The 24,368-nt window shown below is 34.4% G+C and overlaps 1 protein-coding gene across 4 annotated transcripts in view; it reads right to left on the bottom strand.

The window, feature by feature from the left end:
* Window positions 1-24,368, bottom strand: part of LOC132704564 (vascular endothelial growth factor receptor 1) — a 78,857-nt gene that overhangs the window by 16,098 nt on the left and 38,391 nt on the right. For all 4 annotated transcript variants that reach the window (XM_060674637.1, XM_060674635.1, XM_060674636.1 and 1 more), the window contains exons 6-19: window positions 24,169-24,317; window positions 22,216-22,369; window positions 19,762-19,888; window positions 17,977-18,185; window positions 17,772-17,920; window positions 14,754-14,892; window positions 14,038-14,217; window positions 11,501-11,656; window positions 11,316-11,443; window positions 8,796-8,955; window positions 8,637-8,740; window positions 8,434-8,584; window positions 4,720-4,944; window positions 622-790 (exon numbers count right to left, since the gene is read on the bottom strand). In XM_060674637.1, the coding sequence (XP_060530620.1) occupies window positions 622-790; window positions 4,720-4,944; window positions 8,434-8,584; window positions 8,637-8,740; window positions 8,796-8,955; window positions 11,316-11,443; window positions 11,501-11,656; window positions 14,038-14,217; window positions 14,754-14,892; window positions 17,772-17,920; window positions 17,977-18,185; window positions 19,762-19,888; window positions 22,216-22,369; window positions 24,169-24,317 (2,200 nt within the window). The remainder of the gene's footprint in view (window positions 1-621; window positions 791-4,719; window positions 4,945-8,433; window positions 8,585-8,636; window positions 8,741-8,795; window positions 8,956-11,315; window positions 11,444-11,500; window positions 11,657-14,037; window positions 14,218-14,753; window positions 14,893-17,771; window positions 17,921-17,976; window positions 18,186-19,761; window positions 19,889-22,215; window positions 22,370-24,168; window positions 24,318-24,368) is intronic.

Here is a 24,368-nt window from a genome sequence, read left to right as displayed (position 1 = left end):
CATTTGTTTTCCGAAAGTCTTCGGAGAAATTGGAAAAACTAACCGCCGAAGACGAATCACTCTCCACAACGATAATGCTAGCTCTCGATCAGTGCAAACAAAGAACTCTTTGAACATTAAAAACGTTCATTTGATGGGCCATCCACCATATAGTCCTAATTTAGCACCTAATGACTTATTTTACGTAATAAATTCCGCGTGTGACGATTTTTAACACCAGAAGACGCGATTGATGCGTTTAAAAATCATGTTTTGGAGGTGCCCGACTCGATGTGCTTTGATGATTGGTTTTATCGAAGGCAAAAGTGTATTGATCATCAGGGTGACTATTTTCAGAAACAATAAAGTCGTATTTGTTGGTAGGTTACAGTTTTTTATTACAAATCCCGAAATATAAAAGGTAGCCCTCGTATCAGGCGGTTTTGGCCATAAAATGTTTCTCAAACATCGAGCACTTGACGTGTAAGCCCATTTTGCTCTATCAAGTTCGGAAATAGGTTTTTCCGAACTCCCATTTCTATAATAGATAACACTAAAAATAATAATAGTTAGTACGTTGGTTACTCGTAAAGCATTAGTTGAGCGTTTCCTATACAAGGATATTTCGTTTTGAATCCTTACCCGTTGTCGCTGGTCACAGAATACGACCTGTCCAGAAATTCCGACCCTATACTGAAGTCCAGTTTTCCGGTCCTCGGCTGAATCTGGTTCACAAAACTATCTCTGTGTCTCAGCAGGTAATTTTGCAAGTTCCCATATCGGCAATATTCGACGATGACATAGAGTTCTCCTGTAAACACCAAAAATGAGATCATTGAACTCTATTGTCTTTATTTTTTTTCTGTTTTCACTGTGAGATTCCGTTCTTACTTTCATATTGGCTAGTATAATCTGTTCATAGATATAAGAAAGTGACTAAATGATACGAATTTAGGAAAGACCCGGGCAAGCTGTAAGAATGAAATATGGTCGAACAGGTCCATACATTGATCTATACCTAAAAATACCTTTTCTTCTTGCAAAATTTGAGCCTAACCAACCAATATTTTACAAAATTTAGTGCCTAAAGCTGACAGAGCAAATGGCATTAGACAAAAAACATTTGAATCCATCTCGAGAAGAATGCAATTATTAAATTAGCGTTTTTAAGATATAAATTCGGGAATAGATTTTACATCTAGAATCAATCATATATATCAATGTATATCATATAATGTCAATTACGAAACACCATGCAAAGTCTGTTCATAGATATAAGAAAGTGACTAACTGATACGAATTAAGGAAAGCTGTAAGAATGAAATATGGCCGAACAGGTTCATACTTTGCTTAGAATTTAATTATTTTAGGTTTTGTTAGGAAAGATACCAAACAATATTTATTTATCTATGTATGTATTTATGTTTAAATCCAAAATAAAATTACAAATTATTTTTATTACCTACTTAAATTACTCAAAATTATTCACATAATATATTCTATATGTTTAAAAGAATTTGCCCCCCAACTTTGTGGAGCGATGTTAAAAACTTCGGTTTCTATATAAGTTTGAGGACATTGAGTTAACAAGGGGAAAAACATTGTTACGACGAATGGCAGATTTCAGTTGGTGCCAAAGATGTTCAATGGGATTAAATATACAGTGGTAAGGTGGAAGCCTTAAAACTGTATGCCCTAGATTTTTTGCATCATTATCACAGACGTATTCCTTTTGTAGGTTCAAACTTTGTAGAACCTCAATTAATTGCTTTTTGGTATAATCTTCGTGAAAATGAATGTCGTTATTATACATGTAGTTTTGGATTGTTGCTTTTGTGTCACAAGAGGAAGGGTCAACTGTCTACTATGTTAACTTGCATTGTCCACTACAATGACGCTACGGAGGAATTTTTGGAATTAGTTTGTTTTTAAACCAACTTTCAAATAAATCAGCGGTGGTGTCTTCATGGTAATCCAGAGAAGAATCTTTAATATTTTTCGCAGACAGAGAAAGTCCATTTGGAATCCAACCATCTTTAGAGCCAGCATGCAAAATAGTTATTCTTTTACCTCTTTTTGATGGCGCGTTGGTTTTACACTTATCAGTTTAGTCAACCCAACCCTTTACCGGAGTATCATAAGTGTCGAACCAGGTTCCATCCAAGTAAATAATTGGCCTTTGTTGTTCTCTGTAAATCCTATTTTTTTCTAGATATTCCAGTCGCCATTTCTGAATTCTAAAAGATTCCATTAAAACTTGCCTTTTGTCATTTTTTTTAAATCTAAAACCCATGTGTTGAATACACTTCCATAAGGTAGTTCTGCCACATTTAACACCGGTTTCATCTTTTTGAAACCTCCTAATTAAGATATCTAATGTAGGCACGCTTTGTTCCTCTTATTACCGGTAAATTTTCCGCCGTATTATATCTTGATCGCTTTCATCTACACTAGAGAAAATGTCAACATCGCTTCTTTTTTTCCTAGCTGAAATGGAATTATTCACAATTTTCCATACAGTTGATGTTGGAATTTTTGTCAATGTGACCGTTTCTTCTGGCACCACGTTCAATGACAGTTAAATAAACATTGTTTATAACTTCCTTAGTATCAATAGAATAGTGTTTTCTACATTTGTGCGGGAGCATCTGCTGAGATACACTAGACTCTCACGTATTTTGCATAATTCGCACACGATTCAACATACGCTGTATTACTCATGAAATAAAAATGATTACTAATAAACTTAAACTAAGTAGTATACCAAACCAAAAAATATTAAACACAGGTAGGTATATAATTATTTTCAATTACGCAAAACAATTTTACCTGTATTTAAATTCTGAAACTTTAGGCAATAATCTTGTTGCATTGTATGTTAATGACCACCCTTGGATAATCCCATTCAAAGCAATTGGTCACATTCTTATATTTATGAACAGACCATACCCATAAACAAACTTCTAATATGTATATACACGCTAAAGGCAGTATTTTAAACTCCCGAAAGAGGGGAATGCACGTACTATTCGGCGACACTCCAGCAATAGGACTTTTTTTTGGTGTTTGAAAACAGATGTCGCATGACTTGAATTTCCCCAAAAGGGAATACCATAGAGTAATCTCGAATAGATGTGAGCAGAGTAGAAATTTATCATGCACTCTCCAGTCAAAACAGTTTTAAATTTTTTTATTAGGAGACAATAACTATGCAGCTTTGAAGAAAGTAATTGGCATTGAGTTTATCAAGATAGGGTTTCGCCGAGCTCTAATCCTAAAAATTTAGAGTGCTTTTTTATTTCAAAGGTCTCCCCGCTCGACCAGACATTCACAGAAGGATCTTTTTTGTTTTGTGGGCATTTGAATATCAGTACACTTGTTTTTTGGGCATTCAAAAAGAGTTCGTTGGCGTTAAACCAGCTATTTAGCAGGACAAGTGCTAAATTAATTCTGTCTTGAAGAGTTTTATATCAGTGTGAGGAGACTAAACTTGAACAGTCATCAGCGATAGACCCAAACAAGGTAGGTGAGCAGAAAGTTCATTGATAAAAAGGATAAATAAAGCAGGGCCAAGCACTATACCTTGCGGTACGCCTCTATCTGCAGATTGGATATGGGATTTTTTAATTTGACACAAGTTGTCCCTCTCCTGCCTTATTTCAACATACCGCCTACGATTTGTTAAGAACGATTTGAACCAGTTCAGAGCTATTCCACGAATTCCGTATTGTTCCATCCTATTCGAAAGAATTTCGTGGTCAAACGCCCTGCTAAGATCACAAAATATCACAGCAGGGTGCTCTCCAGACTCAATTCAGTTGATACCATGCTCCAAAAATGTGCTGACTTTCAGACAAAATTTTGTTTTCACTTAAATAATCGGTCAAGTGGAAAATCATGGCGTATTCAAATATTTTAGCAAAGCATGATGTGATTGCTATTGGACGATAATTTTCTGCAGAATTCCTGTCGTCTTTTTGAAAGGTGGGGGCCACAAGGGAAACTTTCAGGGCGGTAGGAAAAACTCCCTCTGTTAATGATCAGGGAGGTCAATGGGCTCAGGGTATAGCCGGCACACTTTTTGAATATTACAAAAGGCACAAGGCAAGAATTTTTGTTTTTTATTTTATTTTTTTATTAAATTCGATATTTAGTCTTAAGAGAAAAGTCTAATGTACATACTATCAAGGAAGCTTCCAATTACATTTACAAATTAATTTCTGTGCATGGTAGATGACTTCTTAATTTTCTTAACTATTTTATTAGGAGCTTCTATAAAAAAGTTGTTCATATGATCATGTTTTCAACTAAAATAGCCAGAATCACTCTGTTTTTATTAAAAACTTTTATTTTTGCCACTACCAAGTACTGCACTTTGATTTTTCAATAAATTTAATCCTCAGTTGGAGAAAATTGCTCTTATTTCCTTCAAAATAACAAAGTTTTTTGGTTGGGAAACCAAAAAGTTCAATTACTTCACAAATTTGTCGTTTTCACCCTACAAATGGAGAAGTTTTTCCCACAAGTGGCTGGACGATTTGAAAGAGAAAGAATCGTTATCCGTGTGGATTTTTGGAAGTCGATAAAGGTGTGGAATCCGGAATATAAAGTCATAATATTAGTCTTCACTTGATAACGGGTAGTGAGATATTTGCCCAAAATGTTATGTGAACAAAAATAAACACCATGGAAGTTCGACAATCTCTTAATACTTCTACTGAATTATTTTAGCGGACATACTTTTGGCGACGTTCTTGGTGCAAGCTCCCAATAGGTTGACCACATTTACATGTTTCCCGAGATGCACCATTATCTTCAGCTCAGACGCTAGCGCTCGGATGTAACTCTGGTCAGCATTTTTCTTTACCATCTTTACCGCAACAGTTGTCTTCTCTTCGCCATCGATAATTCTCCGGGCTTCAGCTTTCATTACGACCCCGAAAGCTCCGGACCCCAGCTGCTTCCCTAGAGGTTAGTTTCAGCTATTACGTTAAAAATAATTGCTTCATTCTCTAGCGTAACAATCCCAAACGATTTTGGAGCAAAATTTAATAATCTCGATAAACTGTGATCGATGCGGATCTAGACTGCACAAAATACTGTCCAACCAACTTCTAAACTTGTTACAATTCTTGCACTTTTTAAGTTTAAGGTTATTTAAAAGTTAAAAAATATCTTTTTATTTTTAATATAAATAAAAATCGAGCCTGCCCTTATTGCAACATAAACTCTTAAACACTCTTAAACAAAAACTTTTAAAAACATGCTTACGATTTTTGACAATGACATTGACATTTCTCTTCGATAAGTATATTTCCAGGTCCAAAAATTTTGGGTTTCACCAACGTCTCAATCTGATCCAGGTCTGAATTCAGCTCCACTACTGCCCTCTTAAGTATCATTTAGGATATTATTAGGGATACTAATAAAGGTAAAACACAGATCATTCATCTAGATCTATATCATTTATTTACTACTCCAACAAAAATGTACAAAATGCTCTGCAAATGCAGCTTAGAAAATAAGCGATTGATTTGTGCCTATGTCATTTTAATGATGAACATTAATAAATCAAAAAATCGTACAAAGATGAGATCATCTTCGGGAAATTATTACTGGAATAGAAAAAGCACGCTCAGCATTCAACCGCTTCAGAAACATTCTCTGTAATCTCCAAATACGATTGCGATTCTGCTAATGTTACGTTTTCTCTGTAATGCTCTATGGTGCGGAAGACTGGACTCTTACAGCAGCTGTAGAAAAGCGAGTGGGGATTTCTGGCATATTATAAGAAATGGAAAATATCGGATAGTCAAATTTATAACACAGCGAAAACTAGAAGGCGAAAGAGATCCCGATATCTATCGAACTGTTCCCGGTGGCAGTAGACAAAGTTAGATGGGCCAATATAAACGTCAACAGATAAGGCACTAGAAGAAGAAGAAGAATTCATTAAACAATTCGAGACTGGTTTGCTCCAAACCTAACAATCTTAATATACACCATAAAAAACAACCACAGAAAATTACCTAACGATTCTAATAAACCCAGAGATTTAAGTAACCACTTTCACAAAGTTCAGCAAGAAATCTTGCTTCTTAGAAAATGTCTGAAGTGTACCAGTACATTCACAAGTATTAGAAAAAGTTATGAATTATCTAATGAGGCAGGATATTACAACTCAAACAACTGAAACATGGATTCAGCTGTACCACTGCTGCCTTAAAAATAACTGACCATTATTAACAACAATAATAAGCAGCGCTACTCCACCTAACCACCAATACAATGTAGTAGAATATTCCGAATTTAACAAGAGAAAAAACACATATAAATAAGTTCCTTAAATCCACCAAAATTCACCATTTGAAGTATGTAAAAAAAGAAAGAGAGAAAAAAACAGACACTGGAAAAAGCAAGGGCAATATTCAAAAATGACAAAAAGAAAAAAAGAAAAACAGCAAGCAAAAAATTAAAAAAATAAATAATAATTATAAGCGGTTCAGCCTCTCCGTAATCTTACCAGCTCTCTTAATATCTTTTTAATTAGTATGGAGGGGAAAGTCATTGGAGCATTGAATTTCGGTACTACTAAGAATGAAAAAATATCTAATTTATTCCGATTTCTGGTGGAAAGCAGCACAAGTATATCGTTTAGGCACTAAGAAAGAATGACCAATTGAAGAATATTTAAGCAAGTGACGCAACGTAGTGACAAAAGTAAAAGAGACTGACCTAAATACTCCTGGAGTGAAAAAATTGAAAGAGCCACAGATGGATAGGCGTTTTAAGACTGGCGTGCGTTGTAGAAGTCTACAAAACCGTATATTACTCCAACAATTTACTCTGATAAATAGTAATTTCGTTTTTTTTGCTGATAACCGAAACACAATGTACGAGGTTAGCGCCAGAATTTCAAGGCCTGACATAGATGCGGCTCCAGTATCACGATAAAACTTTGTCTTCCTTTAAATATATATCTTAGTAGGCTGCGAAAAAGAAATTGAAGTCTTGCGTCAAATAGTTTTTTATTGACAGCATTTTAAACAAGACGTGCCCGAAAAAATGTCGCAAATAACGCAAATTGAGTATAGAGCAGTCATAAAGTTTTTGACAAAAGAAGGGTTGCCACCTAAAATTATTAAAGAAAGACTGGATGGTGTGTACAGCCAAAGTTCTCCTTCGTATTCTGTTGTGAAAGAATGGGCAAAACGTTTTCGAATGGGGCAGGAGTCCCTTGAAGATGATTCAAAAACTGGTCGACCAGGGGAGGTCATAACGAAGATATTGTTGCGATTGTGGAAGAGGTGATATTAAGTGATCGACGTTTAAAGGTCAAGAAAATCTCAGAAATTACTAAGCTTTCTGATACAAGTGTTCGTCGAATCCTGCATGATCATTTCGGTATGCATAAGGTTAGTGCAAGATGGGTTCCTAAAAACCTTTCGGCTATTCAAAAACAACGCCGTGTCGAGCTTGCGCGGTGTTTTTTGGAACTCTGTGGGTCGGAACCGAAGCCTGTGATAGAAACTATTGTGACGGGAGATGAAACCATTATGACCCTCTATCGAAAAAAGAATCAACGGAGTTCCGTCGTAAGGGTGAAGCACCTCCAAGAAAATTCAGAATCTGCCAGTCAACAAAAAAGTTGATGGCCACGATCTTTTGGGATTGTGAAGTAATTCTTTTGATAGATTTTAAAGAAACTAATACCACTGTCAATGGTAAATATTACCCAACATTATTACATAAATTGCGAGACTGCATAAGTGTAAAACGTCGAGGAAAACTGACCAGAGGCGTGCGTCTTTTGCACGATAATGCACCTGTCCATACTGCTGGTGTTTCACAAGCTGCCATTTTAGAGTGTGGATTCCAACAGATAGATCATCCTCCCTATAGTCCAGATTGAGTTAAAAGAGGCTGTTTTAGCTTATTTTGCAGACACACCAAAAGAATATTTTTTTAAATGGATTGAGTTGTTAATAAAGAGATGTAATAAGTGTATTGAAGTTAAGAGGAATTATATTGAAAAATAATAAAAAAATGTTACTCAACTTTGTTTCTTTCATATTCAGGCCGGGAAATTTTGGCGCTGCCCTCGTGCAGTTTTGCCTAAGCTACACATCTACGTTAGATTTTTCCGAAAAAAAAATTTTTCAAAATTTTTGAAAAAATGCTCCTGACCCAGATAGATAGGTTCCATCGGGAAACGGAATTCTAATTTCCTGCCGAGTTTCTGCTCGATAGCGCGAAATATTTTTAGTTCGCAGCGAAAACCAAAAATAGCCAGAAAAATGGCGGCCGATGTCGGATCGTCTCCGTATTGCGGGGGACGCTGAGGGGCGCCAATTACTCAGGACGGGAATAAATTTGAAGCCTGTACCTCTAGCCGGTCAAAAGTTATCAGGCTTCAAAAAAAATCGCGGAGAAAAGTTTACTCAGTATAATCACCTAGTTTAAGTTGCTCGACAGGGAACTCCCACTCCTTCTTGTATGGTAGCAACTCCGCTTGGTCATCGATGCCCAGTTCTGGATTTAAATTTTCTGGATTGCCCTTGTGGAAGTTTTCCAATCCAAGCAGCTTGAGCTCCATTTTCAATTTCTAAAGTTTATTTCACTTTGGTAAGTAAATCCTCCACCGTATTTCAACTTACCCTTTCCTTCCTGACTTTGATCACGATGTAGATTGTAGCGATCAACAACAGAACACCTATAGCCCCTATCATGTAGTAATAGACGATTATATTTTGATGTTTGTCTAAAAAGAAGCCGATTCCAGCACAGAGTACTTTAAAACGCATAATGTAACTTACATTTGAACTTCAATTGGGTTTCCTTGAAGGTCACTCCCATGTTGTTGGAAACTTCACACTTGTACGAACCTTCGTCTTCTATACGCGTCTTGTTGAATATAAGGACCTGGTTGTTTTCTTCCAAAAATACATGTTCCGAAGTTTTGAGGATAACACCATCCTGAAGTGTAAAAATAGTTGAACGATATTTCATATTTTCTTCTTCATACTACTTTTACACTGACAACTAGAGTAGTATTTTTAGATCAAGTTTGGTGTTTGATAGTTATTTAAGTCAAATGTTTGTGTCCCAGAAAAAATAAGAAGAATTGCTGTTTTATTCTTGCTGCTCCCTGAAAGTATGATTTAGTATCTAGTGTTTTTATAAGTTAGAATTTATTTCACATGTAGGCCAAACGTTTGATGTACTTTCCACTTGTTATGAAATAAATGCAATTTCTTCAATCTGTTCAGTTGCGAGTAATTCTAACCCGAAATCACGTTTTGTTTTGTTTAATAGTAAAATGTACAGTTTTTTAAAATAAATCATTTTCGAAAATACGGAATTTCACCTGTCTATTTTTGCAGACATTGACGGTACGCCACTGATTTTTCTTAGAATTAAATTTATTCTTACAATCTCTAAACCTCTTTTGTGCAAGCTCATAGCAATATCGTTAATATGACAGAATTGATAAAATTATTATCATGTTTATTTCTTAGTTAAGTAATTATCTGTTTGTTTTATTAAAATGTTATGTTATTTCATTAAAACTGTAAAAGTTTCAGACAGATATTTTATTTTTCACAAAAAAAGTTCTCGATTTAACCAGGGCAGTGCAGTGACGACCAAATTAATCAAAATACTTTTTCATAGACAGTGGCACTCCACTGATTTCGATAAACAAAATAATGACGCTTGCATTCATTTGTGAGCAGATTTGATTTCATATTTTTTTTTTAGAAAAAAAATGAAGAAAATAAATTTCCTTACAAATTTAGATTTTTTATTTTAAGAGAAATCAGTGGCGTACCGTCAATGCTTGCCAAAATAGATACGTGAAATTCCGCACTCCCGCTACTGGTTTATTTTTTTTAAATGTGGCACGCCAAATAATACCTCCTGGTACATAGTATATGTGTGCCAAATTCCTTTAGAATATATTAATTAATTTACAACCCTGTATATCAAAAGTTAAGAAGTTTAGGACATATGTTCATATGGTTCATATGGACATACGAAGTTAGCGCCAAAATTTACCGGCCTGACATAGATGCAGCTCCAGTGTCACTATAAAACTTTGTCTTCTTTTAAATATATATCTTAGTAGGCTGACAAAAAAAATTGAAATCCTGCCTGACGTGTCCAAAAAAATGTCGCAAATAACGCAAATTGAGTATAGAGCAGTCATAATGTTTTTGACAAAAGAAGGGTTAGCACCTAAAATTATTAAAGAAAGGCTGGATGGTGTGTACAGCCAAAGTTCTCCTTTGTATTCTGTAGTGAAAGAATAGGCAAAACGTTTTCGAATGGGACAGGAGTCTCTTAAAGATAATTCAAGAACTGGTACACCAGTGGAGGACATTGCGGAAGATATTGTTGCGATTGTGGAAGAGGTGGTATTGAGTGATCGACGTTTAAACGTCCAGGAAATTTCAGAAATTACTAAGCTTTCTGGTACAAGTGTTCGTCGAATCCTGCATGATCATTTAGGTATGCATAAGGTTAATGCAAGATGGGTCCCTAAAAACCTTTCGGCTATTCAAAAACAACACCGTATCGAGTGTGCGCGGTCTTTTTTGGAACTCTGTGGGTCGGAACCGAAGCCTGTGATAGAAACTATTGTAACAGGAGATGAAACTATGGTTCTCTATTATGACCCTCTATCGAAAAAAGAATCAATGGAGTGGCGTCGTAAGGGTGAAGCACGTCCAAGAAAATTTAGAGTCTGCCCATGAACAAAAAACTTGATGGCCACGATCTTTTGGGATTGTGAAGGAATTATTTTGATAGATTTTAAAGAAACTAATACCACTATCAATGGTAAATATTACCCAACATTATTACACAAATTGCGAGACTGCATACGTGTAAAACGTCGAGGAAAACTGACCAGAGGCGTGCGTCTTTTGCACGATAATGCACCTGTCCATATTGCTGGTGTTGAACAAGCTGCCATTTTAGAGTGTGGGTTCTAACAGATAGATCATCCTCCCTATAGTCCAAATATGGCCCCCAGAGACTATTATTTGTTTGGATATTTGAAAAAGGACTTACATGAAAGGCGGTTTAACGACGAAGTTGAGTTAAAAGAGGCTGCTGTTTTAGATCATTTTGCAGACAAACCAAAAGAGATGTAATAAGTGTATTGAAGTTAAGGGAGATTATATTGAAAAATAATTAAAAATTGTTACTCTACTTTGTTTCTTTCACATTCAGGCCCGGAAAGTTGGCGCTGCCCTCATATGTTCATATTTTCTTTTTAACACTGCTGATGTTTTTTTGCTAAAAAAAAATAAGTTGAAGAAGGGTATACTCGCCTTAAACCATTCGACGAGAGGCTTCGGAATTCCCCTGTACTTGCAAAATAACTTGAGGGGTGCGTTCGGGTATTCCATATCCACCGGTTTATCCAAATTGGTAATCACAATTTCCGGTTTTTGCGGATCTAAAACAGTTTTATTTAATGCCAACATTAGACATCGCGTTGCCCTGGAGTAAATACCTGATACTACGAAAGTTACGTTTTTGTACTGGTATTTCCCGCTTTTGTTGTCTCTTATTCGACAGCTGTAAATACCACTGTCCGAAATGTTGCCCTTTTGTATCGAAAGCCTTGCCTTATTCGATAAAATATTAAACGATCTCTCCAGAGAATGTCCTAAGATAAAAAACAAATGAATAAGTGCCAGAAATACAAACAACTTTGCTGGAATATTCTGAAATAAATATCTAACGCGGTTGCTGGTAATTATGATTATAGAAGCAGCTTGTGGTACTGCGAATTTTTATTACTATTAGTTGCATATATAAGAAAATAGAATAATAATAAAAATAATAAGCAACTTTATTCACGTATATAATATACAATAAAAAGGAGGCGATTCAGATGAACAAAACAAAAGATTTTGACCCTCAGTTTTTAAATCTAATCTAAAAAAACAGTGCTAGGCAGGAAAGACACACAAGAAAATAAAGAAGCAGTAAGATTTGAGCAAATAAAGGGAGCTACATGTTATGAATAGTTCACATTGTAAACTATTTAAATATTTAATAATAATAACACTTTAAGCAGGTGTATAAAAAAATTGTTTAGTAATTTAGGGAAGTCCAAAAAAATCTACAGCAATGTTGTGTGGCTGTTGATTGTCTTAACTAGTTGAAATGAAAATACCTAATGTGAAACCGGAGGCAAAAAACCTTGGGCTTTGCCCACTCACAGTCGTTCTAAAAATATTTTAAACAAATCATTTTAAACGGTCCTGGGCTGTCTATGTCTTTTGTCTCACATGGGCAGTCTCAGAAAAATACGAAAATTGATGGGATTAAAGTTCCCAATCTGAAGCACCCCGGATATAAATACTAAGGCATTTGGTGGATGGTAAATTTAGCTTCATCAATTTATCGAAATGAACTATCAGTGACGTTTAGAAGAGCAGTTACTTTTTAATAATATTTGTCAGAACATTGGAAACGACATAAAATGCTAATAGGGCGTAAGTAGTTAGCAGTGACGATTCTAGGCCACTTTCGGCGGGAACATTTGAATTTTCGTGAATGTTCGTGTGTGTTCGAGTTTTAGCGGAGAATCTATTAGGCTTTTCTCATTTAACAGGGGCGTTTTTACAAATCAGGAATGTATACCTTTGCCAGTTGGAATTTGGAATACACTGCCAAATTAAAAACACCGCCATGTTCCAATCAATTACTTTTTTTTACTGAAATCCATCCCATACCAAAGGTCAAGGTTACAAGAAGTACAAGGCAAAATAGAAGAAAATAGATGATGGATACTTGATGGATACTGAACAGCAGGAGGACTAAAAAAGAATAACATCGACAAGAAAAAGAAACAGAAAAGAAGATACATGCATCCACTGTTTTCGACATTACGAAAAATAACATTAATATTCTCCCCCATATATCGACTTAATTATGATTGTTGAACAGAGTGACTCACCGTTGCATCCCGCATATATCCATTCCACTTGGGATTGTTGTCGGAGAATCAAATCAAGAAAAGGTCATCAGAATCAAACCAGTGATTTCAGAGGAATTTTGAAATTGGAACCAGATTTAGAGGTGTGTTTTATAGAAATAAACGAAGAATACTGTTATACTTAGAAGCTATTGCTTTATCTATCTATTTTCAGGAAAAAGTGAGTAGAGCCCTCTACATATCATGTGAAAAACTATTTCTTCTGCATTCCCCCCATTGCTTGAGCTTAACTGAAACTAGCTTATATTCTAATTTGTACCTGCTTATACACTGTTTGTAGAGGTGTCTATGGATTCTCGAATTTTTCTTTGGCAGAAGAATTTGTTACATACAAGAAGAGTGGCAAATGTGTGGTTGTTTTGGAAGGTTGTGGTGAAGTGTATTTTGTGATGGAGCGCTAATGTGGAAAAATAAAAGCAAACGTTAGGAGTAATTTTGGTTTCAGTGACTCGGGTTGAGATAATTTTACGGCTCTGTAAACCAACACAATTCATTTAGGTTTTCTGTAAACAGAATGATCCATTGTTAGATCTGGTCTGATAGAGTATCATCAACGTCGCGGTTCCATAATTTCGGTTTTAGACGGAAGGCGCCGAAGGCTTTCTTTTCAAAAACTTCCATAAAATAATGTTCCAGAAATACATTTCTCAATTAAGATGAAAAGATTTTATTTGAAACTAACCAAAATATCCTTTGGATCTGATGTAATTTTTTCAATTGTTCCATGTTCATAAACACCTAGAGTTATATAGAAATAACAGTTTCTATGACTAAACTTTAACTTAACTGTTTTACTAATGCATATTTGGGTCAAAATATTTTTTTTTACTGGTTTCCTCAACACGAAAGCTTGCAACCATTCCAAGCCCCTGTAAATTGCGAATATTTATTTAATTGAGTTATTTTTTTATTATTTATTTTTTTTGTATTTTTTATGTTTGCTTGTATCTGTATATTGTACCGTTGGGTATAAAGTGCAAGTTTTGAATAAACGCTATTATTATTATTATTATTTAATGCTCTCGGGGCTGAGGATTACATACGATCGCTATTGCCGGTTATCTCTACGTCGTTGTAAAAGAGTTTGATCTCGTCCGATTTTCCGCGAGCCACGCCGCAGGAAAACGCCAACTCGTCTCCGCTGGCGGTTTTCACCACACTGCCATCCTTTTCCACTACTGCGTTTTCCCCAAAATCGTATACATCGAATCCGCCTTTCACATCTGCAAGCATCATCCACCTTGAGATAAGACTAGACAATCACTACACGAGTAAATAACTCGTCCTTGGAGGATGCACAAAATTTTATTCGGATGTCTGCTTGAATTAAGGTGCCAAACGCTTTACTACTTTCAGCAAAAAATATTAAAGACTGCTCATTAGACTACCAGCAGGACGTTACAAACGAGCTTTATGAGAATTATATCGCACCAGACAGCCCAAATAATAATGGTAGTTATGACAGCTCTTTAGCTAAGAAAGTACCAACGATCAGTAGTAAAAAAGAGGTATTGCAATAGTTGCTTAGTCAGCATGAACTTTATTTTCGAAGATACTTATACAAAAAAGCAACTAATTGAAGTTTTAAGATTCAAATCGTGTGCTACAACTGTTGAGAATATAAGCTTAACTACAATGGATATTCGACAAAAATTAATGTTCCTCATAAAGATTAACTGGAAAACTTCTGTATCATTTGTCAATGAAAAAACAAATGAACACTGGAAGGGGTGATCGTTTACTTGGAATAACGGCTAACCTGAAATGTGGTACCTGGAACTTCTGTACCCTTTTCCCAACGGATTCGATGCAGAACACGTGACTTCACCCTCATTGGCGGTGTCAACTTCTAAGTACGAAATGCTTTGGTACTTCATATTATGGGTAGGTCTTTGAACCTGCAACAGTATGGTACAACTAGAATCGTTGTTAAATGATAAACATAAATAAATATATAAATAAATAACTTGTTGGGAAGAAGGATAGAAAAAAGTGCTTGTCGAAGGAATTGGTGTCGAGTTTCGTAATGATGTTGATAAACCTGACTGATCTGGTTGAAGGTATAATATTTTGATAACGAACGTGGTTTGATATTGCAGCTATCGATCAGCATGGGTAGGTTTTCTATAGACCCGATAGCCTAGGGTTAAATCTAGTATAGTAAGAATGCCTACAAAGGGAATTTTCTGTCTGAAATAATTCCTTGTAGATAAAGATTCAACGTCAAAACTAATTAGAATATCCTCTGAAGAACACAAAATTGTTCAGAGTGACATAACAGCTGTTTCGACAGCACTGTGTGATCTGAAAATCTAATCCTTTTGGTGTTCTTATTTAAGGACTACGTCATAGAGTCGAGGAATTTTAGGAGTGACTGTCTATTTTGTGTCTTTGACGAAACAAAATACCTAAAGTTTCACCCTTGTTTCCAATATTTCAAATTCAATCACTTTTCAGCGTCGTTATGTCGGTAGAATCCATTTTATACACACGTACATGTACATTATAATAGGTATTTGTTTACATTGACAAAAAAAGATGGAAAACTTCAGTTTAACCATTTTATTTTTAAGTTATGGTACAATAGCTAGTAGAAGTTTTTGAATTTTTATTTTGAAATGAAGCAACATTAAAATGAATTCAATTGAAAAACAAGTGTCACCTTAGAAAAAGCAATCAGGCACCATTTTTTTCTTAATTTTTAAAATTTTTAAATAGGTGTTTCGCAAAATTGCTTTTGCTATTTGAAAGTTTTGTACAAAATGATTAAAAAATCGTTTTTTTTTGTATTCCTGTATCTCGATAACGGTACGTTAATTTCGGAACATCCTGTATAATACTAAAAATGTTTACCTTGTGCACTTTTTATACATCTAACCGCATGGCATGTACACAAGGTAATTCACGTAGATGACCTATTATATGTATGTCAAGCACAGCTAATGGTATATATGAGTAGCTACTGCATATTTTAAAAATATTTGGAAATATACAGGGCGCATCGCGATCGATGTCAGGTTTCTTATTTTTGAATGTACGTTATTGCAATTTTGAATTCTAAATAAATCAATCGAACATGTCAGAAAAACGTCAAACCGCATACTTTGTTTAAACAAATTAATGAATGAATGTTTTTAATCTCAGAAATGAAGAAAAATGAGATATTACAGGGTGTTCTATTTGAAAAAAAAAATTGGCAATCGCACGTGTCGAAACTTAACAATTTTTTGGTGCACTCTGTGTAGTTTTAGGATATGTAGGTAACAGCTCCATGGTCAAAGTTATTTGTGTTTAAACCTTGCTTCTAAGTTGTTTTCCAATATTGAGTAATTGCAGTTTAAACGAAAAATTCCGTCTAATATTTTTTTGACAGAAAATATCAAATATCTCATTGACTACCCTTGGTCAGAATGTTCAAAATTTTGTTCGGAATCGAGAAATGCAATATCATACCGGGGGTTAAATTTAAAATAACCAAGCTGATATTGACCACTTCTACATCACACATTGCATAATATTGTTGAAAGGTGCACTCACCCCAAACCCAGGAAATCTATAGTATCGCTTGGCAAAATAACAATTTCATTGAAAAAACAGATACCATAACAAACCATACCACACCGTACACTTCTTGTATTGTTGTTGTTCATGTGTTCAATTTTTATGTGTATTGGTCTGATGGTGCTATTTTTAAATGTATATTTTGACAACTAATACTGTAGTTTATAAATCAAACTTCCTGACGTTTCGCTAATCATCATCGGCAGGTAAAGATTCCGCAACTGCTGGTTAGTTTATTTGTCGTAAACTCTTCATGTTCTCTGAGCCTAATTTCATTTTTCGTTCGGACTTCCCAATGTATTCTTTGCCGCATATGCTGGAATGCTGTAAACCCCTGGCATCTCAAATGCAATTTTGTCTTTGACGGATCGAATATGTTGTTAGATTTTTGGACAAGCATTAAATCCGGTTTTGACGTTATATTTCTTAACAACTTTTGATATGGGCTCAGTGATGTTTTGACAACAGTGACAAGTGGACTTTCGGATTCATTGTCTTTGGAAGGTTGTGGTGGGTGGAACGCTTGATATCTCTAATGTGGAAATTATTAGAGAGAAGAGCAGATGTAAGGCGTTTTAAAAGCCGAAAGAAAACTGCAAAAGCTAAAACGCAGGGAAGAAATGGAAAGAAGAGACGGCAATAAAAAGAAGAAAAAAGCAAGAACGCAATTAACATTCAGAAGAAAAAGCGCGATGCAAGTGCTACTGATGATACCAGTTTATCTGACAGCGAATTGGAAATGCGTACAGTGGACAGCGGGGAATCACAATGGGAGCACAATAGATCAGAATTTTGTGCCCAATACGGCGGATGCTATTTTGACAAGAAAGGTCCCAAGTGTGATTCAGGAGATATGTACTCCTTCAGACATATATTTTGCAGATTGCGTCCCACTATAGAGTACCTCTAGAGCTCTGAAGATATAAACTTTAGAAATCTATTTTGTTGTTTTTCTTCATATATTTCTTACTTTGTTATGAATACATATTTTCCGAATCTCAAACAAATTTTCTTTTCTTAAGAGAATAATAGATTGCCATAATAACGAACATTTCGCATCACATACCCATATCTATACGCTCTAAGATGTCTTGCTAGACTGTGAGCTTTTAAAATTTATGTTCCTCATCCCCCCACCCCTTTTTTATCTACTTAACCCCAGTATTTGCGAGAATGGATGATGGGTCGATGGATGGTTTTGCGAATGCTTCCTCACCTTTTCAACTTGACAGTTGGTGTCCAAGCATTTCTTATGTTGCCAGACTATAGACGGAACCGGATTTCCGATGGCGACACATTTAATTTTCGCGGTTCTGTTAATCAAATAATACTCTTGCGTGTGTATTATGTCAACGATAGGTGCGTCTAAAATACCATGTGGATTAGAACACACTTCACATATATAAAGGGATGCTTGATACCTTTAACTTCAAGTTCCAGCTTCAGCTCCTTCTCTGCCAAACATGTTTCCAGACCAGTAGTTTTATCTCGTCGAGCACTTTTACCGTGCAGCACGTATATACCCGAATCCATAACGCTTACGTTCCTGATCAATAGCAGCGCCATATTGGACGTTATATTGGTGGCGTATTTGAAACTGCTTTCGATTTTTCTACCCATCGGGTCCAGCCTGTATAATCCATCGAATAAAAGAAATCGATAAAATTTGCAGTGGTATCACATGTACGAGGCGTTTTCAAAAAATAAAATGACTTTTAAGTTTTATCAAAAAGTATTTATATATTTAACAAAATTAATGTTGTCCCTTTCAGAGTAATACCCCGGATATAATAGACTTGTGTCAACGTTTTTTTCAGCACTTTTGGTATATATAGCCTTGAGTTCCAATAGTTCCAAATCTCCTTCCTTTCATGGGGTTCTTGAGAAAAAGTCGAAGGGGTCGTCATCGGCCTCTTCTAGGTCATCTTGGAACATCTTGTACCACTTTTAAGCATGTTTTTTGCTCAAAGTAGATTCGCCATATACCGTTGTCAACATTTCAAGTATTTGGCAGCACTGTATTCCATTTTTTACAAAAAATTTTATGCCAATTCATTGTTCCATTTTTTTGACAGCAGAAACTCGCCGAGCTCACAAAACACAACTATCGCTTCTGTCTCACAAAAAAAGTAAAGCGCAAACTGACTGAAACTGTGAACATATATTAGGGACATGCGTGCCAACATAATGAAATAATAAACGAATGTACGTAGCCCGTCCAATTACAAAAGTCACTTTACTTTTTGAACACACCTCGTATCTACATAGTCGTCATATGAAAATTGCCACAAATGTGAATTCTGCGTTAAGTCAAAAAAACTGTTTTTACGTTAAAGCAATTTAATAATAGTAATTTTTATAATTTTTATATTGAGAAATATTTTTAAAAATTACGTTAAATTTTGTTAAATTTAATTACAAAAATAGATCGCTATAAATGATACTTTTTGATTCGTTCTATAAATGAAAAAAAAACGACATTCAGGTGGAATCTAAATATTGTTTAATATAAAATTTAATTAAATTTAATTAATAGTTAAATTTAATTAATTAATTAATTAATTAAATTTAATTTAATTTAATTAAAAATGTGTTCTTGATATATAGTCGTAACTCTATATAGCGATATAGCGACATTCCCCATGGTATTTAAAAAAAATGTATAGCAGCTTAGCTGAATATTGGGCTTGTTGAAAGGGGTGCTCTCAGATCAGAATCAATTTGGACAGTTTCTTCAATATTCCAATATTTTTTTAGAAATGGTCCAATTTAAAATTCTTTATTATAGCATTCAGACTCCCATTTCTTTGAATTAAGATGCGGATAGAAAAAGTATATGTTTAAAGAACGTAAAAAAAGAATATATCCAATTTAAAAAACAAATTACACTGAAAACTTTTTCCAATAAAAAAAGTTTAACTTTTTATAAAACATGTCAATTTTGACAGATGAAAATTTTGCTGAGATATTATAATTTATCTCTTTAAAAAAAGTTTTTAATATCTTGTTGTTATTGTACTTGTACTGCAAAGCATCATACAATGAGCAAATTAACAAAATAACAAAAATTAGAGCTAAATAAAAAACTTTCGCATCGCTTTATAGTTTTTGGTATATATCAAAGTTCAATAAGTAATTTTAATTTCCTGCAAGAAGGTCTCTGGTAGAAAATCTTGAGGACATGAAAAACCAGTACAAACACTTACCATTTAAGTTGGGGTTTAGGATGACTTTTAACCTTTATTATCCACTGGACAGGTTCGCTGGGTCTCTCTACTTCAATTTTGTAGAGATAGTTTTCTTCGGCCATTGTTATGAAACATTGATCTATACCTAAAATACGTTTTCTTCTTGCAAAATTTGAGCCTAACCAACCAATATTTTACAAAATTTAGTGCCTAAAGCTGACAGAGCAAATGGCATTAGACAAAAAACATTTGAATCCATCTCGAGAAGAATGCAATTATTAAATTAGCGTTTTTAAGATATAAATTCGGGAATAGTTTTTACATCTAGAATCAATCATATATATCAATATATATATATCATATAATGTCAATTACGAAACACCATGTAAAGTCTGTTCATAGATATAAGAAAGTGACTAACTGATACGAATTAAGGAAAGCTGTAAGAATGAAATATGGCCGAACAGGTTCATACTTTGCTTAGAATTTAATTATTTGGGGTTTTGTTAGGAATGATACTGAACAATATTTATTTATTTATGTATGTATTTATGTTTAAATCTAAAATAAAATTACAAATTATTTTTATTACCTACTTAAATTACTTAAAATTATTCATATAATATATCAGTATCACTATCGCTATCATCGCCTGTTCTAATTGTTATTTGTTCTATATTATTTGCTTTTTCTATATGTTATATGTTCTATAGAATTTGCCCAACTTTGTGGACGGATGTTAAAAACTTCGGTTTCTATAAGTTTGAGGACATTGGAGTTAACACGGGGTGCCAAACATGTTCAATGGGATTAAATATACAGTGGTAAGTGCCTTAAAACTGTATGCCCTAGATTTTTTGCATAATTATCACAGACGTATGCCTTTTGTAGGTTCAAGCTTTGTAGAACCTAATTAATTGTTTTTTGGTATAATCTTCGTGAAAATAAATGTCGTTATTATTCATGTAGTTTTGGATTGTTGCTTTTGCGTCACACGAGGAAGGGGTTTTAGTCAACTGTCTACTGTGATAACTTGCATTCTCCATTACAATGACGCTATTTGGAGGAATGTTTGGAACTAGTTTCTTTTCAAACCAACTTTCAAATAAATCAACAGTGGTGTCTTCATGGTAGTCCAGAGAAGAATCTTTAATATTTTTCGCAGACAGTCCATTTGAAATCCAACCATCTTGCAAATCTTGCAAAACAGTTATTCTTTTACCTCTTTTTGAAGGCGCGTTTGTGTTACACTTATCAGTTGAGTCAACCCAACCCTTTTCCGGGGTATCATAAGTGTCGAACCAGGTTTCATCCAAGTAAATAATTGGCCTTTGTTGTTCTCTGTAAATCCTATTTTTTTCTAGATATTCCAGTCGCCATTTCCGAATACTAAAAGATTAAAACTTGCCTTTTGTCAATTTTTAAAAATCTAAAACCCATGTGTTGAGTACACTTCCATAAGGTAGTTCTGCCACATTTAACACCGGTTTCATCTTTTTCGAGCCTCCTAATTAAAATATATAATGTAGGCACGCTTTGTTCTTTGTATAACTGGTAAATTTTACGCCGTATTATATCTTGCTCACTTTCATCTACACTCGAGAAAATGTCAGCATCGCTTCTTTTTTTCCTCGCTGAAATGGGATTATTCGCAATTTTCCATACAGTTGATGTTGGAATTTTCGTTTCGCACCTCGTTCAATGAGAGTCAAATAAACATTGTTTATAACTTCCTTAGTCTCAATAGCATAGTGTTTTCTACATTGAGGCGGGAGCATCTCCTGAGATACGCTAGACTCGCACATATTTTGCATAATTCGCACACGATTCAACACACGCTGTATTACACACGAAATAAGAATGATTACTAATAAACTTACACTAAGTAGTATACCAAACCAAAGAATATTAAAGGAATGATAAAGGAAAACGATCAAGCACTAAAAGATTTCACCATCTTGGCTAGCTATGGCGTCGGCAATAGAGGTTTGACAAATCAATAATTTTTACTAATATAGTTGTTATAATGCAAGAGGGGTAACGCGCAGTTCTAAGTAATTCCTCTTTTAAGTGTAATTCCTCAGAATTCCTCTCGTATTCCTTCTACTGTCAAAAGTTGTTGTTAATCATAGAGGGTGGCTCAAAACATCGAACAATTTCTTTTACATGTTTCTTATTCTTCTGTTCATACAACGTAAAGTAGATATAAGGTTACTATACGTGAAATTTGGTACAGAATCCCAAATTGAATTAAAAAAAAATAAAGGACTTGGTTAACCCACCCTGTTTATTTTCTCGAAATCAAATACCTTATTTCCAGTGTAAGTATTTTCTACAACATTTTCAAAAGCGTAGGTGGATCCAAAAAACTTTTGTCTTTATTTTTTTTTTGTCTCTCACCGGTTTTGAGATATGGCGTCACCATTAAACTGGTCACCATGTCTAGGTGGAAATTAATTTATGAGAAATTACCATAAACTGAAACCTCGGCTTCCCCGCTCGAAGTGTGTTTTTGAGTATCGGACACTATGCAAGTGTACACGCCTTTGTCTTGGATGGTCACGTTGTATTTAGTGTACGTGGCTATCAACGAAGTTTGGTCCTCCGACGTCAAAATGTTGTTGGCCTGTATAATAAGGAATAATCAATTTAATGACAGCATTATAAAATAGTTACTCAGGCATGTCTTATTAAAGCTGTTTAATGCTGTATGATAATTGTTTTATAGCATTGGATTGCGCTGCAATATAACAATATCTAACACTGTGAAGTGAACGCAACCTAACGTATTTGCTCTAAGATATTTAAATTTGTTGAACGACAAATTCAGTTTAAGTAACAGCGATTCTAATTTTCAGTGAAAAAAAAGTAATAATCATAGTGGTAATTTTAAAAGAGCTTATAAGGAAAAATGTCAGGAACTTCCGGCAAGTAATAATTAACAAAATAAATAAGAACTAAAAGTTTAGATTTTCACGAAATTATATATATTCACATGATTGGTAAAGACACGGTGTTGTCGAAGCAATTGTCATATGAAAATATATAATTTCGTGAAATTCTGAACTCTTAGTTCTTATTTATTTTGTTAAATGGATTTTCATCAAGTAAAAGCTGCCTCAGTTCAATTTTCTACTTTTAATCACACCACAGAGCTTCTGAACATAATTACTTTAATCACACAAGACAAACCGGACAATAATAGTATGTGTGTGGATGATGGACGAAGGAGAAAATGTAAATGCAACTTTTTTGGGCCAAAACAATGTTCCACATTGTTTCCAACTCAACTCTCCACAGTTTCCATTGTTTTAAATTTTAAATTATAAAAATCAATTTCGTATAACACAGTTAAACGTTCACTTCGAGGTTGTTCACAAAGAGGTGGTTCGCTGACTTAATATTTGCTTTGTATTTGTATGTCCGATTTTGAATGAATGAAATTTGTATATACGCATTGCATAAAATATAACTTGGAGACTCTATTGCATTCTCCTTAATTTATGAAGACTTGGCTCAGGTCGAATTTCTAATATATTCATTATTGTTAACTAAATTAATCTCAGCTGTTATGAAAGTTTAAATTCTTATCAAAATAGATCGGGCAGTCTCTAATTTTAGCGAATCTCAATATTTCATTACGCCTAAACTTTTGAGATACACAGGGTGGTAAAGCGTTTAAAAATAAAATATATTTTTTGAATACCTGTAATATTACCTTAGATATTTTAATGAAATTTGGTATTCAAGTACTATGTATCAAGATGCAATATTTAGTGCACTAGGATTTCTCAAAAATACGCATACAGAATTTGACCTGCCTATTTTCAAATAAAAATAATTCCCCAATCATTTCTAAAGAAATTTAATTTCTTGATTTTTTTCAATCTGATGTACGGTTTTCTCTTAAAAAAATAAAAGCCTCTTTTATTATATTCAATTTGATATTCTAAAATTTTTAGTAATCTTGTTGAAAGTTTAACTGATGGTGCTGTTCGTGTAATTTAATTAAAGAATATAATTACGGATTTTGGTGGTTCATAATTTTTAGTTGGTATTTTCCCCTGTCACTAAAAAGTGACGATTTTGTAATTGCAGTTTGATTAGTTTTTGATATCACTAGGTGGGATCACATTATATACTTTGGCATATGTATGGTTTAAGAAACTGTTTGGTTTTTGTAATATATTCTAGAGAATCGATAGCTACGACTCTCTTTGCTTTATCTGCTCTTATAAATGCTATGTTGATAGTTGATTCTATCATAGACATACGTGAAAAATCCTGGAATTTACTGCTAGTTTTAAGTTGAGAATTTATTAAATTAGCTAATACGTATAGCCATTATTATAAGCCCGCAATCATTTACACATAAACATTTTAACTCCTCATTAACCTTACTTACTTATATTCCTTATAATATACCTTTGATTCCCCTCGTGGTGTCTTCCATTTGAAGTCGATAAACGGAGACGTTTCTCTCAGCACGCATTGCAGTTCCAAAGTCTGACCGACGTCGGTATGACCATCGCTCAGATCTTTTACGAAAGGAGTTGCCAAATGGGTTCTTCCAGCTAAATGTTGAACAAAGTGAATGAGAGTTCTGTATTACTTGCAACCTTAAA

The sequence above is a fragment of the Cylas formicarius genome, unplaced genomic scaffold (genome assembly GCF_029955315.1).
Source record: "Cylas formicarius isolate icCylForm1 unplaced genomic scaffold, icCylForm1.1 PGA_scaffold_7__23_contigs__length_41026272, whole genome shotgun sequence".
NCBI classification, from domain to species: Eukaryota; Metazoa; Arthropoda; class Insecta; order Coleoptera; family Brentidae; genus Cylas; species Cylas formicarius.
The sequence above is the reverse complement of the archived record's forward strand: the minus strand, read 5'-3'. Positions and strand labels throughout refer to the sequence as shown.